Below are 14,411 nucleotides of genomic sequence, written 5' to 3' on the forward strand. Positions count from 1 at the left end.
CAGAGATGTTACCTTTTCTGCATTAATACCCACGTTATGTGCTTGTTTCAGGTTCTTTTTAATGTATCTCATTAACAAGGATGAAACTGAGCATACTGGTCAGGTGAGTAGAAAATTATGTATTTTTTCTTAAGATTATAGTGCAGTTTTTTTATCTTCTCCAGCCTTGTAGTTGTGTACCACAAGGTGGAACTGATGTACCACCAAGGAGAGGAGATGATGCACGTCTTCTGCATGTAAAAGAAAATGAAGGGTTAAAAAAACCAGGGAGGGGATGAGCTGCAGAAGTGTATTGTTCTGCCCAGCACTGAACTGTCAGAAGTCAGTTACTAGTAACCTTACTGTCATCTTATCTCTGAAATGAAACCCTGAAATATAACAGTTGTAGTTTATTCCCAAAAGACTAAGTAGTTACTATAGCCTAAATCCACACACACACATACATATATATATAAAAGTATAGGTATATAGGTGTATGGATGTGTGTATGTTATGTTTAGTGTTGTTAGGCCCTAAATGTAAATAAATAGGAAAATAAATAGGATGGAATATATCTATCTTCTTTCAAATAAGCAGCTGTTAAGCAAGCACTACAGAAGTACCTTATCCTTCAATGTTTTCCAAGCAAACTAAACCACATTTTATATATACAGATTGTGGACACGTTTGCTCTGATATAACTAGACTGAAATTTACACTTACACAATTTTTCTAATAGGGCTTAAATGTCAGTAGTACTGAATCAAGAAAAGTGCAGAACAACATTTTCACAAATGTTCTTGAGTTTCAATGTCTTCACAGTTCTGCTCTGTAGTAACAGGCCCTGTACCTGGTTCCTGGTAGAAGTTTCTCTAGAGCACTCACTGCAAGGTGTCTGTTGAAATAAATACTCTTTATCATTTTTAGGAGTCATTTGTGTGGAAGATGTACCAAGAAAGATGCTGGGATTTCTTCCCAGCAGGGGACTGCTTCCGGAAACAGTATGAGGATCAACTTGGCTAATATCACAAAAGAAATAATTTATCGATGAACTGTTAAGATCTAGTATACAAAAAAACTTCCTTTATTCTCATTGTGTAATTTCACGGCTTGTATTTGCTTTAAACGTCTTTACACTTCAAGACATATATACAACTTGACACTATTTCATAAGTTTTTTGTACCTACCGTATATGAACAGGTCTTCTGTTGGAACTTTAATGAGAAAAGAAAAAACTATGCCAGATGAACTTAAGCCTTCCAGTTCAAACACGGTCTGAAATTATAACAGCTTCTTAACCACATCGTTAATCCAGTGTTTGGCAGTACACTTGAAAGGGCTAAAAGGTGTCTTAATTGCACATTAGACATTTAAGAACTTGAACATCAGAGGCCATGCCTCAGAAAAGATACTTTAACTAACTGCTGTTCAGTTTTCCCCCCCCCCAGTATTTGCTAGTGAATGTATTAAGATACAGCTTGAAATGCTTAAAGCAAAGATCACATTTTCAAACACTTTGTCAACCTTGAAACATTAAGTGCCTTAAAACCTCTGTAGACATAGCTATGCAAACTTTTTGTGTTAGTGTTCGATGAACAGATCCATTATTGCTTGTCTGTCTTTCTGTATGAAATTACACTTGAAGTTTGTTTATATACTACCTTCAATAACAGCTTATTAGATGCTGCTGTTAAAGGACATACACTGTTTCAAAATGAATACAATTAAAATCTTAGGCCAAAACTAAACAATGCTCGATGGTCACCTGCAAGTAGAAGTTACTAGGATTATGCATTTTTTCTTCTAATAAAAAGTGCCCACTGCAATAAAGTATTATAAACCAAATATTACCTTTGCTGTCTTCTTTCTCATTCTTCTACAATATGGAGATGTGGCGTGAGGATGGTGACTAAAAATACACGTATTCATTGTTCATTCATAGCTTTATTTTAAGGACTACGTATAGCAAGTACAAGCTGAAATAAATGTGCTCTTCATGTGCTGTGGCATGCATCATTAGCGAAGAAACCCCTAATTAATTTAATCATAAATTTTATACCTCTGTAAGAATATTAGTCTTAAACAATTTTCAGTCGCATCTAAATGAATTTTGGTTGCACAGAATTTAGGTGCTAGCAAAGAAAACCAGCTATTTGTACACTGAACAAAGTGAAAAGATAAAGAAAATAATGAGAAGATAAAGGAAGATTGAACTTCCTACTTAATGTTTGCTATATTCAACTATTCATATAAGAAATTTGAGCTTCAGGAAATCATGCTGTCCAGCCAGTCTTCAAGCTCTTCCTCAGTAACGTTTTTAGATGTACTCTGTTGTGATGCTGTACCCTTGTCTTCCGGCATGTCTAGTTTTAAAGGGTCTAGAAAAAGTGAAAAGAACAGAATTGAGTATCTAGAAACAATTCCATACCAGCTCTTTGTCCCAGATAATTTTGCCTTTTAATGTACAACTGACTCTATTTAATCTCTGTCTTGAAGTACAGCAAGTCATATTCCAAAAACAGTAGCAACAATTAATAAATAAATAAATAAATAAATAAAAAGAGGCAGCTTGATGAGCTCAACCAGAGCAATGTGGCTTCTGTCTGATTGAAGGAGGCAGGGCCTGGGCTGCAGCAGGTTCTATATGACCACCCCCCCGCCTTCTCTGTTCACAGTCCTGCCCGCTGCAGAGGAAAATCATACACAAAAAATCAGACATGCTAAAAATTACTTTACAGCATTGTAGACTGGGGAGAAACAGCAAACCACCTCCATCATAACTGACAAACGCTAGTATAACTGCTAGGAATGCAAACAAAAGGGTTTGCCAATTTTTCTGAAGTATAAAAATGTATATGTTTTGTTTCTGTACTAAATTGATTTTTTTTTTAAATCAATAATAGTAAAGTGTGAAAACAGGATTTATAACAAGCCATCAGAAAGAGCTGTTGAGTCTTCTGTATACTATTAGCACAGTGAACTAAGGCCTGATAGTGTTACATAAAAACTTTATCTTCCTTTCACTAAAATTCTCCAGCAGTGCATTTATTTTTTTTAATTTAAAATATTGCTGAATCTTAAGACCAATGCTGTTCTGCAGAAGAATTTCTCTTAATACTTAAAATGAACTGACAATGGTGAAACTTTAGTTCAGTGGGGAGTTAAAATTGAAAAGGAACAAATGGGTCAGAGAACAACCCCAGATAAATGAAAGGCAGTATGACAGAGGTAATGACAGCAGTACTGTTTGATGACTGGCTAATTGAGAGTTCAGAAACATCAGCAAAACAGAAATGGAAATTAAATAAGGGCATGCTGAGGAGAAGAGAAACCTTACCATTTTCCTTATGATCCATTTTCAGCTCTTTCTCAGTTGCTATGTTGTAGGATAATGCTCCTGACACCGGTCTGTTTTCTGTATCAATGGGAGCATCTAGATTTAGGAGAATATCTAGTTCTTCATCCAAATGGTCAGTCTCTTGCACTGATGGTGGATGAGCTCCATGAAATGGTTCTCCTGCACTTGTCCTAGGAGCATTTTTACTTCCAGGCTCTGATGGAGCAACAGAATCACCAACAGGATGAGAGGCCAGCACGGTTTCACGTTGAGGCAGAGACTGTCGGAACAGCAGCTCCCTCCTCTTGCCGTCTTCAATGATTTTAGACTTCATCTGTGGGAGCTCTACGGGTGTTGATGCCTAAGAGTACAAGAACGAACTTGAGTCTTTCTAATGAGTAACCCCACTTTCACCATTCTAATTTGGATTGTAATTCATATTTCCTGCATTTGATCACTTAAGAAGGTACAATGAGTTTCAGCAGAATGTAATTCAGAAGTAAATGTAAACTAAAGTTATCTTGATAATGCTTGTACAGAAACAACTACAAAATACAAAGTCCTTTTATCCCTCATTATGGAAGATGAGATTGAATGCTATATCAACAAGTTCCTTTATTTCACAAACACTTCCTGGAGAGTTACTTTTCTTTAGTTCTGTAATGAAATCCCATCAATAGTCTGAATTTTTGAATTACTCAAGTCATAATTTGGCTAGGAATTTTATGCCATGTTACATCTTCTCTCCAAAATGCCATTCTTGAAAGCACACTGTATTATAGGTCACTGAAAGTCATTTAGTTATAGTATATAGCTGTATATTTTGAAAAATGTTACCAAATTACAAAACATTATCATAAAGTGAAACAAGAAATGGCAACTCATTAGTTAACTACGGAACACATTCTGATTTTATCAGGATGCCCCGGCATTTGTAACACTGCAGCATATCTTATGACCACATCACCAGCCAGAATTACAAGAGAAAGATTAAATGTCATAACACATGCTTTATAACCCTGATAAGAGTTCTAGTCATGGTCTTTAACTTTTAAGAAGAAAATTGTATTTGAAAGTAACATTTATTTGCAGAGTCTCTTAGACACCACATCTGCAGACATATTTGAGCTCTCCTGAGAAACAGCACAGTTGTGTCAGTCACCAAAGCACTTTGTGCAACTCCAAACAGAAGTAAAATTTCTTCTGTAAGGGTCATGTTTCTTTGCCTTGATTGAGCAGGTAGATCTTTTTTTAAGAACTTCGCTTTTACACTCAAGTTTCGTTGGTTCATTTGCGCTTATGAGTATTTTCTTTTTTACAGTCTGAATAAACATTGTTTTCTTAAAATTCTCTTGCCTTTCTTTTTCTTCACCAGAGCATAAATGCATTTTCTTCACCTGTTTGATTGACAGTTCTACCTGTTCTAACACAGATGCAAGTTTCATTCATGGAATAAACATTTATGTTGATATTGGCTATTTAGAAGAATATATCACAATTAATTAAAATAATGAACAGAAAAGAACGGGAAAGCAATTTCAGAATTTTGCTGCAAGCTTTTAACAGCTGCTAACAAGAGAAGCAAATAGACAACCCAGTGCAGTCATTCCATGTCAAACACACAGATACCTGCCTTCAAATCTCATGTGCTGCACATCGAAGCATTTTGTTTAAAGCCAACAAGTCACAGACAGTGCTGGCAAAGGGGTATCCTGCATTACCTGCCATTCGACATGCCAGTCTCAAGAAATGTATTTAATTATAAAATACATCCAACTTATGTTTGAAAACCAAGTTTAAAGTAATCATTCTTGCATAGATTATTTAACTTAAAATATTTATAGCATATCACAGCATTACCTGCACGAGTTCAGCAGCTACATTCAGCCTCAGGTGTAGAGGCAATTCCTGAAGGGCCTGGACCAGTGACTGGCAGTCAACAGAAAGCGCAGAGAACTGAAACGTAGTTCAACACACAGTACACATGTATTAAAAAAAAATTAACTAACAGTGAATAATCTATTACATTCTCCTGTTCCACACATTCAAGGAATGTGAAGAACAATCTAATGAATACACAGCATCTAAAAGACATCTGCAATAATAGCAGGAATTTGTAGTTTTAAATTAGAGTTTCAAAGCAGTTTGGCTAAATTACCATATAAACACCCACAATGCAAAGTATCACTTAAAGGTTTAAAAACAGAGGACGAAGTTTTAAACAAGGTATATATGGAACGTTCCTTAGACAACGCCTTGAAAATCCAAAGTAGGAAACAGTTCTGCAAGTTGACAATGACATAACAGGCTTTTCCAACGCAAACATCTTTGAATCTGTGAAGCCTACTTCCTAGGAAATATCTAGTTATTCTGCAACTATTTTTATGCCTTTTCTGCTTTATTTTGTTTCATTGTAATCACTTCGGTTTACAATTCTGTAATAGCTTCTTGTACATAATGTATAGACAGGCGAAGAACTTGAGACAGGTGCGCCAAGAGGCAAAGGCAAAGAATTTGGCAAAGTGTATCTAGAATGAAAATTATACTCTGATCCAGCTTTCAGGGGAAAGAAAGATGGTCAGAAACAAAAAGGAGAGAACAGGTTGAAGACCAGAGACAACATGAAAAATTAGATAACGCCGTGAAACCATCTGGGCCAGGCTCCTGGACTAAAATAAGAAATTAAAGGATGAGCAATGGTGGCCAGTGCAGTAAACTCTTTCAAACTGATGTAAGATCAGTGAGACTCAGTAAAGAGTCTGAAGCAACTGATTTGGAGGAGGCAGGACAAATGCCTACAGCTTGGTAGGGACAGGGGCAGAAGAATGTGCCCACCCAACACACCACCAGTTCATGGCGAGCAAGAGTGTGGGACCAGAACTGCACAGTTACGTCATGGGCAGCCTGAAGAGTATTTGTGAAATCCACTGGCAACATCCTTCACTCTGCTTACAAGGGCTATAGCCATTCAGAAACTAATTGATGCTTTCAAATCACCTAAATGACAAGTCTATGAGGAAATTATCAAGACGTTAATATTCTGGATATTGACATCCTACACACTGGGAGCAGGAGGAACTGATAAGAAAAAAATACACAGTCATTGAAAGACTGTTTTTCACTGAACAAATATATGATGGTTTAAACAAATGCTGCACTTGATTTTATTAGCTCATTTTAATTTGACTTTGCAACTTTAATGTACCTTTAAATTTCACTTCCCAGGGAATAATTCTTGTCAATAATTTAGGAAATAAATTGCAAACTTTAAAAATTTGAATATATATGTATGTTTCAAGAGCACAGTTACCCTTATTTTCCCTTCAGTAGATAGATTTGCTTGTACTTTTCTTCCGACGCTACTTAAAAATCTACCCTGCTGCTTTCATTATTTTTCATTGCGGGGAAAAAAAAAAAGGATAAGATCCAAGAGCCTCCAGCATTAGAGATAAATGAAAAAAACATATACAAAACAAAGGGTGTTATTAAACAATTCGTTGTTGAAAGCACAACTGCCTAGGTATTCTTTGCAGGGGATCATCCATACAAACTCATTTGAATGATAATTCTGTTACCTGCTTATGGCATATGCTTTCTCTATCCCATTCTTTCTCATCAGCAAATCGGAACTGGGTAAAGGAATCTCCTACAGAAAAGAAACAGAAAAAATATTAAAAAACAAACAAACAAAACAACAAACGAACCAAAACCAAGCAGCTCTCTCCAAAGTTCCCAAGAAATAAATTCAATCAATAAAAATTATGTCTTAAAAAAATTTGCATTTAACTTCAGTGCTGCTTGTACTCAAAATATTAAACTTTAAGCCAAAGTACTATAGAAATAATTTTCTATTTCCTATTTGCAAAACAGTACTGAAAAAGTGCAACAAATTCAAAATTGAATGTGGAGGCTGTAGGTACCATATTAACAAGCAATATTTTCATTGCAAAGTCGAATATGTACAGTATTCACAGAGTACATTTTTCATTAACAGCTCTGAATGTGCTATAGATAGACCTTCTCTATCACCATGCAAATCTCTCAAAATGGATTATAAATATCCCAAAAATCAGTCTGTACAGACCAAGTAAAGATTTCTTGTTGTCTGGTAGCTAAATTCCCCAGACTCTCTCTTCCATGAACTCGTCCCTACTTCAGCACGCCATCAAAAAAACTCACTGATCCCTAAACACCATATGCATAAGGGACTGAATTAAAATAAACTTTATATAGGGCTAATTAAGCTACATAAGTAACATCAGTTACACAGGATCTTCTAACCTCCTACCATGTTCCTCTAAGACACAAGCAACTTCCTCTTACTACAAAGGGGACTTGGCTTATTATTTTGTTCTAGATGTGGCATTTCTATGGCAGTACCATGTGAAATACATTCCTCTGAGTTTATTCACTGAAAAAACACAACCAACCAACCCAACAAAAAACCACCACACAACAATTCTAGGCACTCAGAAAAATTAGTAAGGTATACAACAGACAAAACCTGAAAGATTAGGGTTGCAAGATGACAGCCAAAGGTCTAGAGTACCAGAGAGCAAAGATGTTCCTGATGCAGAGTGTGGGACATCCACCTTCTTGACCATGCCGTTTGAGAACAAAGAGCGGTTTCAGCAGCTCTATTAAAAACAAACAAACAAACCAACCACCACCACCCACACACAAACCCAACCACACACCAGAACCACCACGACCACACCACAACACTGTTGAATTGTTATGTGAAGGAGATGAAATTTGATCCTGAGAGTTGCAGACCGCTTGTAAGTCACTAGGCTTCAGTCCAGCAGGTAGCTGAGAAGCAACAGCTCATTCTTTCCACATGGGCTACAGGAAGTTTTCTATGACACTACCAACAACTGAGCATTTAACTTCCATGTGGTTCTCAGTTTCCTGCCTGCCCATCACACCTCTGACAATTCCCAAATCATGCTCTTAGTCCTTATACAAAGTCTCAACATATAATATGCTGTCCCCAAAACTGGTTTCTTTTCCATTGTCTGCTTGTACCAAAAGCTGAGGGAGATCAGCCTTTCGGCAGTTCTACTCAATATTACAACCATCGGCCAGCTTCTGTTTTGCAAACAGAATGAGTAAGTACCAAAATTGGCATGCTTCTTTGCCAAACAACACAAAAGGAAGCCCCAGCTATCTCCAAGTTGGAATGTAAAATTAATTGGCCATGTTTTCTTGTTTTTTTTTTTTTTTTTTTTTTAACATTTAAAGTGCGTTTCTAAATCATTGCATTTCATGTATGCTCCTTGGGTACGCAATGCACTCACGTAACTGATGCAGATGCATATACTAATCATACTGTGTGCCTGACATGTTCATCATCGTCATCTTCAGAACCATTCCAGGAAGAAACTGACCTTCTCAGATGAGCTTTTATATAGGTATTTATGACCATTACCATGTTCAGCTTGAATTTGCATCTCCCTATTTCCATTAGGCTTATCCAATATTGTTCAGCATTATGGGGTTGACATCCAGCCTTACCTGACCAGCGAGTCTTTGGTTTACATTCAACTCCTCCAGATATTACCATCTTAAAACAACCGAAGTCAAACAGCGTAAGTGCAAATAATTAAAACTAAGCGCTCAAGTTAACATTTAGTTATCTAAGAAGCAGCCTAATTTTGTAAATGTTTAGTTCATACAATTCACAAACACCAAGTTCCATGACCGCTGGGTACGCTCAGCAGTATGGGAAAATAAGATCCTTTGTTCCTGTACCCATCAGCAGATGAAAATACTTCGCTGGCGCACTCAAAGTTGACTCACTGCTGACAAATGTGCTGCCTTCCTCATTGTGCACAGCACAACAGTAAATAAAGCTCTGTGTTTCAAAACATCTAAAATACTGTTAACGAGTAATAACTGAAGCTGAAAATGAAAGAAATCCAAATTCATTCTTCAGTCTCATGATTTTAAAATGGGTATGAAAATGTGCAAATTAATTGATGTTTTAACAGCTCATATTTTAAAGGATCTGTTTAGAAACAAAGAAGTTTCATTGAAAAATAGTTAAACCAAGTGATCCTCAAAGTCTTCATACCATTAGAAAAAAAGGCATAAGTTTTTTCATCCAATATCCCCAAGACTCCTTCAACTATTTCTCATGCTGTGACAGAGGAAATTAGAGTTTCCTCTGCTCTTACAAAGGAGCAAGATTAAACTAAGGGATTAATCAAATGTTTTGGTATCTGAGAATGACCAGATGCAAAGCAGCTAAACAAACCCATTTCATCAGGAAAATCCTCTGGGATCAAGAACTGGTTTATGATTCTCCACACTCACAAAGTTGGTAATAACAGATCCTCACTTTCATATTGTATTGCTGAATTAAAGGCTATGACTTAAACTGCAGTTTAACTAGGCTCTTTAAATCAGTTAACAAAGCATGCCTTTCAAATGGAAAAGCAATAACTACAATTCACAGTAGCACATTTAATGCAAATTAGGTTAATGAGAATGTTGGTCTAACCAATTATCTTTTCACAAATTCCTTTACCCTGAAAATAACTTCCTTTTATGCCATGAATACTAATCAAACGTTTTGCAATGACTCCAAGTTCCTTCCAACATAAAAAATACTTTTATTCACGTGAATAGTTTTTATGTTACTTACAAATATCACTTGGTCTTCACCTACAGAGTAGCTAAAAATAATGCATTCAAGTAAACCTCACACACTGTCCCTGGTAACATTCATAATAAGCCTTAATATTGTTCATTGTATAAATTGTAACTTTATTACGAAAGAACAGCAGATCTAAAGCACCATGCTTTCCTAACACTTTAATATATTTTAAAGCTAAATCAATTGATTTAAATATAACATATTTCATAGTCTCATTAGCCCAATTGTGTCTTCATACAAATATTCACCGAATAACAGAATCAAACAAATCCTACCTATAATCTGTAACAAATAATTTCCAATCTGTGAAATTATGAGTCTACAAATTGAAAAAAATGGGGAAAAAGTGGTTTTCAGTAGGAAAACAGACATATCAGTGGAGTGACTTTATTTATTTTAACCCTCTCATTAAAAACAAAATACATAAAACATTACTGAAGACAGGAAAAATATTCTACTTAGAGATTTTTGCATTAGAGAGGGGAACAAAGAATCAATGTAACGGGATCCTTCTAAGACTGACGTGACTGCAGCGGAGCACCACCAGGGCAAATATGAGAGTCTGGACCCACTTTTTAATCAGAAGTTACCTTCTCCTAAATAAGCACCAATAATTTTCATAATTTGATAATTCTGAGGTTTTCCAACCTTTGTTCATCTCCCATTTACATTATTTTGGGAATTCAAGCCTCTGTGTACGAGCCTGTTTGCTCAGCTAAAGACTATGCAATACATTTATGATGGCAGAATGCAGCTGAACCAAATAAACCACAACAGAAAACTACAACTTAGTTACCTTCAGGAAGTTAACCTAACATAAAGTATCTCAAAAGCACCCTCTATCTACTACCCTATTCAAAGTTCTTCTTGAGTTACGAAACTGAGAAGATTCTCTCCAACGAAAGTCCATCTTTAGAATAGATTTTAAGCAATTCTGCAAGTTTAACTTGCAAAAGATCCCTTTACTCTCTGTATTGATCCCCAGTTCATCACTATTTATGAAGGATGTAATATCAAAACAAGCTACCTGCCTGTTCCACCAGTCTTCTTCGTAAGCTGCAATAATGCAGGAAGAAACACTTTCTTTTCAAGGTGAAATAAGAACCAAATCCTCCAAGCTAACATTTTTTCTGCAGGGAAAAACAATCTGGATTGTAGTTTAGGCATGAATGATGCTGGAAATTTTATCCAACATCAATAGTTTATATAAGACTGACCAACTCTCTTGAGGAATATAAGCAACATATTCTTTCCCTCTTAATAGCGCACAACTTCATGCAGGAGGTGCAAGAGAAGACAGAAATCTATAGACGAAAGAAAAGGCAAGCATCTACTAAGAAATGAATTTTGAGCTAACTTATGAGCACAACAAGAAAACTAAAGCTTACCAGTCTTTGGGGATTGATTAGGTGTGAGTTAATCTTTCTCAAACTGGAGAAAATAGCATGAGGAAGAATTCGTACCCATCCATGCCATAGCTTGCTCTAACTAGAAGATTTTGAGAACAGCCTGGAAATAGTAAGAACCACAGACTGGGTGTTTTTGAACATCATCAGAACGAAAAGGTATCTTTTCTCCTTGCACAGTGTTTCCACATAGTGCGATTTATATATATAATTTTATATTCATCTACTTTTATATATAATATGCACATTAATTGTCTATCTACAATTAATGCTTATTTCATATAAAAATCTCTTTGGATAAATACTGCTGAAGATTTCCTTTTATAGGACACCTAATAGCTTTCCTTTTTTTCTCCTTCGGAAGGAGACTTACATATACACAAATTCATGATAAGTATTCTTCCAAAACTAGGAAATGTACATTCTGCAAAGGTTTTATATGAATGATTTTTATACACATCATAAACACAATCATCCAGATACACTAATTCTCCCACAATGAGGTAGACTATAATACTGAGAAACAGACTTCTGGAAGACACAAAGATTCCAAAGACTCTTCATAGCAGCTCTAATAACATCACTAATTTCCACTTCTGCCTTTTTAATTCCTCTACTTTGATAGAGCACACACTGTAACTATCATCTTTTCCTATGACTAAGGCTGCAATGTTCTACTCATGCAATTTGCCACGAGCATAGATTGAGTAATAGCAATTTTCAGAATATGAGAATACGAAAACAACAGATAAAGACCCTGTAAGAACTCAACATCTATTAATTTTATTCAGACATTATTAAGATCAATATATCACAAGTCACTGCAAAGTCTGTCTTTTATGAAGAACACGACAGGTATTTCCAAACAACATGCCTTCACCACAAATGCTTTAGCACAAGCTACTTTTCTCCCTGTTCTGCTGCTCAACAGTAGGTCACACAGCCATGGAGTACAAACTCCAGAAGGTTTATGCAATGGCTCAGCATAACGATTCTAATTACCAGCAGAACACACATAGCTAAGAAAATATTTTAAATTACACTCTTCTACTGATACCAGTACAAAATTCCTGAGCTCTGTGCAAACATTCAGACGTCAAAGATATTTGCAGCCTGCACTGCAAACTATAAAGCATATTTGTAATCAAATTCAAAAAAAGAACAATACCATAAATTAATTCCTTGACACAACTACACTAGTACTACTAGTTACAATTTGAAAAGTAAATACGTGAATTTGACCAAACAGCAGGATCAAGGCTTAAACGCCGTCCTCAAAATGTAAAGCGTGTTGCAGATAAATGAGTAAGAAGGAAGAATCTTTAGAAACTAGTGCTGCTTCTGGAACAAGGAGTGTCTATTCAGGAAGAACAGAACTAGTGTAGCATATAGGGGAACTGCAGCCTATTGAAATCACAGTCAGATGCCAGTTTTTAAAATGAGGATCAGGGTGAAACCAAGAAGTGCCAAAGAACAACGTTTCTTTAAAAAAAGAAAATCATTTTTTCATATTAAAAGCAGAGGTTAACAAGAGTCAAAACAGGAATACAGTACAAATAAAATGACACTTGAAGAGGGTCAGAAAAACAAACAGTGGTACACATGCTTCTGCATGAACACCAGGTGACTAAGAAAGTGGAATGCCTTTGAAGCCTTTATTGCTTCCAGAAGTTAAATGACAACACAGAAATACCAGGAGCACTGAAAGGAAGACCGAGGAGGACAGTGCAATACCAGTTCCATGTGCTTGTTGGACAAATTGGTAGAAACTCTAAGAAATTTAATGGATATGTGGATAAATATAATATTTGAGGGAAGAGTCAACATGGCATTTGAAAAGGAAAATTCTGCTGCATGATCTAAGATGATTTCTGGAAAGAAGCAAAAAAAAATCATGCACATAAGCAAAATCTAGCTGTTGTAATTTACATGTGTTTCCAAAAGCTTTCACTGACGTCCCACTCCCTTTTCCACCCAAGACTTCAGAGCAGCAAAAAGGAGGCTTTATATGAATATATAATTCCCTAAAAGTAGGAAGAAAATGAGTTAATTATCAATTTTTACATTAAAAACAACCACCACTGCAGTTCTCTGGGGTCACATCTGTTTAACTTCTTCACTCAATTAAAAGAGAAGAGAAAAAAAGATGAGAAAAATGAAGTAATAAAGTTTGCTGATGATACTGAGCTTGTCATGTTAGTGTAGATGAAAGTAGGCTGTGGAGAATGTCATAAGAACTTCACAAGATCGAGAAAGTAGATTTTAAAATGGCAGATGAAACTCAATGCCAAAAATGCAAAATGCTGTAATTTTAATTTCATGTACAAAATAAATTCAGAGCTGACCAACACCATCCAGAATCAGAATCTCAGTGCTCTACAGTGCTCAAAGAAAGAAACTTTTTGGAACTATTAAAAAAGCAACCGTGAACAACACACAGAACACCATTACATCCCTATCATGTATTACTATCTTGAACACTGTGCAGTCTTGGTTTCCTGTATGAGAAATTTAGTAACTTAAGCCAAGAGAGAGGAGCCCAGGGAACATGACAGAGATCTAAAAAGGCATAAAAAGAGCAGAAAAGGACTCACTGCTCATTGTCTCTTCCCGAAGAAGACCTAGAGGCATCAAATGAAGCCAGCAGAGAATGCATTCAAAACAAAAAGTAGCAAATCTTTATAAATTGAGGCCATCAGACGGTGCGGATGCCACAAGCTTCCACAGATGTAAGGAGGGATATAAGATAAATATTTTCAAATACAAAGATTCTACATCTGGCTCAGGAAGTCCCTGGGACATAAATTGTTGCAGGTATTTGGGAAAGTAGCATATCACGGATCATGTTCAGGTGCCTTACCTCAGGTGTCTCCAGGTGGACTCTTGGGTCTAATTGAAGAGAAACAACCTTAAATTAAACAGCTTTTTTTTTTTTTTTTTTTTTTTTGCTACTTGTACAGTTCTTTCTCTTAATTAGTTGTCTTTCCACAGGAAAAATAGGAAGGAAAAGTAGGTAATGCACAAATT

General features: G+C 36.0%; 2 protein-coding genes across 11 annotated transcripts in view; one reads left to right on the forward strand and one right to left on the reverse strand.

The window, feature by feature from the left end:
* The window catches only part of RYR3 (ryanodine receptor 3), a 243,915-nt gene extending 242,085 nt beyond the window's left edge, over window positions 1-1,830 (forward strand). For all 8 annotated transcript variants that reach the window (XM_065064236.1, XM_065064235.1, XM_065064238.1 and 5 more), the window contains 2 exons: window positions 52-103; window positions 907-1,830. In XM_065064236.1, the coding sequence (XP_064920308.1) occupies window positions 52-103; window positions 907-1,002 (148 nt within the window). In that variant the 3' untranslated portion in view covers window positions 1,003-1,830. The remainder of the gene's footprint in view (window positions 1-51; window positions 104-906) is intronic.
* Window positions 1,831-1,904: 74 nt separating this feature from the next.
* The window catches only part of AVEN (apoptosis and caspase activation inhibitor), a 101,117-nt gene continuing 88,610 nt past the window's right edge, over window positions 1,905-14,411 (reverse strand). For all 3 annotated transcript variants that reach the window (XM_065064243.1, XM_065064244.1, XM_021287354.2), the window contains exons 3-6: window positions 6,893-6,963; window positions 5,178-5,273; window positions 3,318-3,678; window positions 1,905-2,358 (exon numbers count right to left, since the gene is read on the reverse strand). In XM_065064243.1, coding sequence (XP_064920315.1) covers window positions 2,246-2,358; window positions 3,318-3,678; window positions 5,178-5,273; window positions 6,893-6,963 — 641 coding nt within the window. In that variant the 3' untranslated portion in view covers window positions 1,905-2,245. The remainder of the gene's footprint in view (window positions 2,359-3,317; window positions 3,679-5,177; window positions 5,274-6,892; window positions 6,964-14,411) is intronic.

This window comes from Columba livia, chromosome 5 (genome assembly GCF_036013475.1).
Source record: "Columba livia isolate bColLiv1 breed racing homer chromosome 5, bColLiv1.pat.W.v2, whole genome shotgun sequence".
NCBI lineage: Eukaryota > Metazoa > Chordata > Aves > Columbiformes > Columbidae > Columba > Columba livia.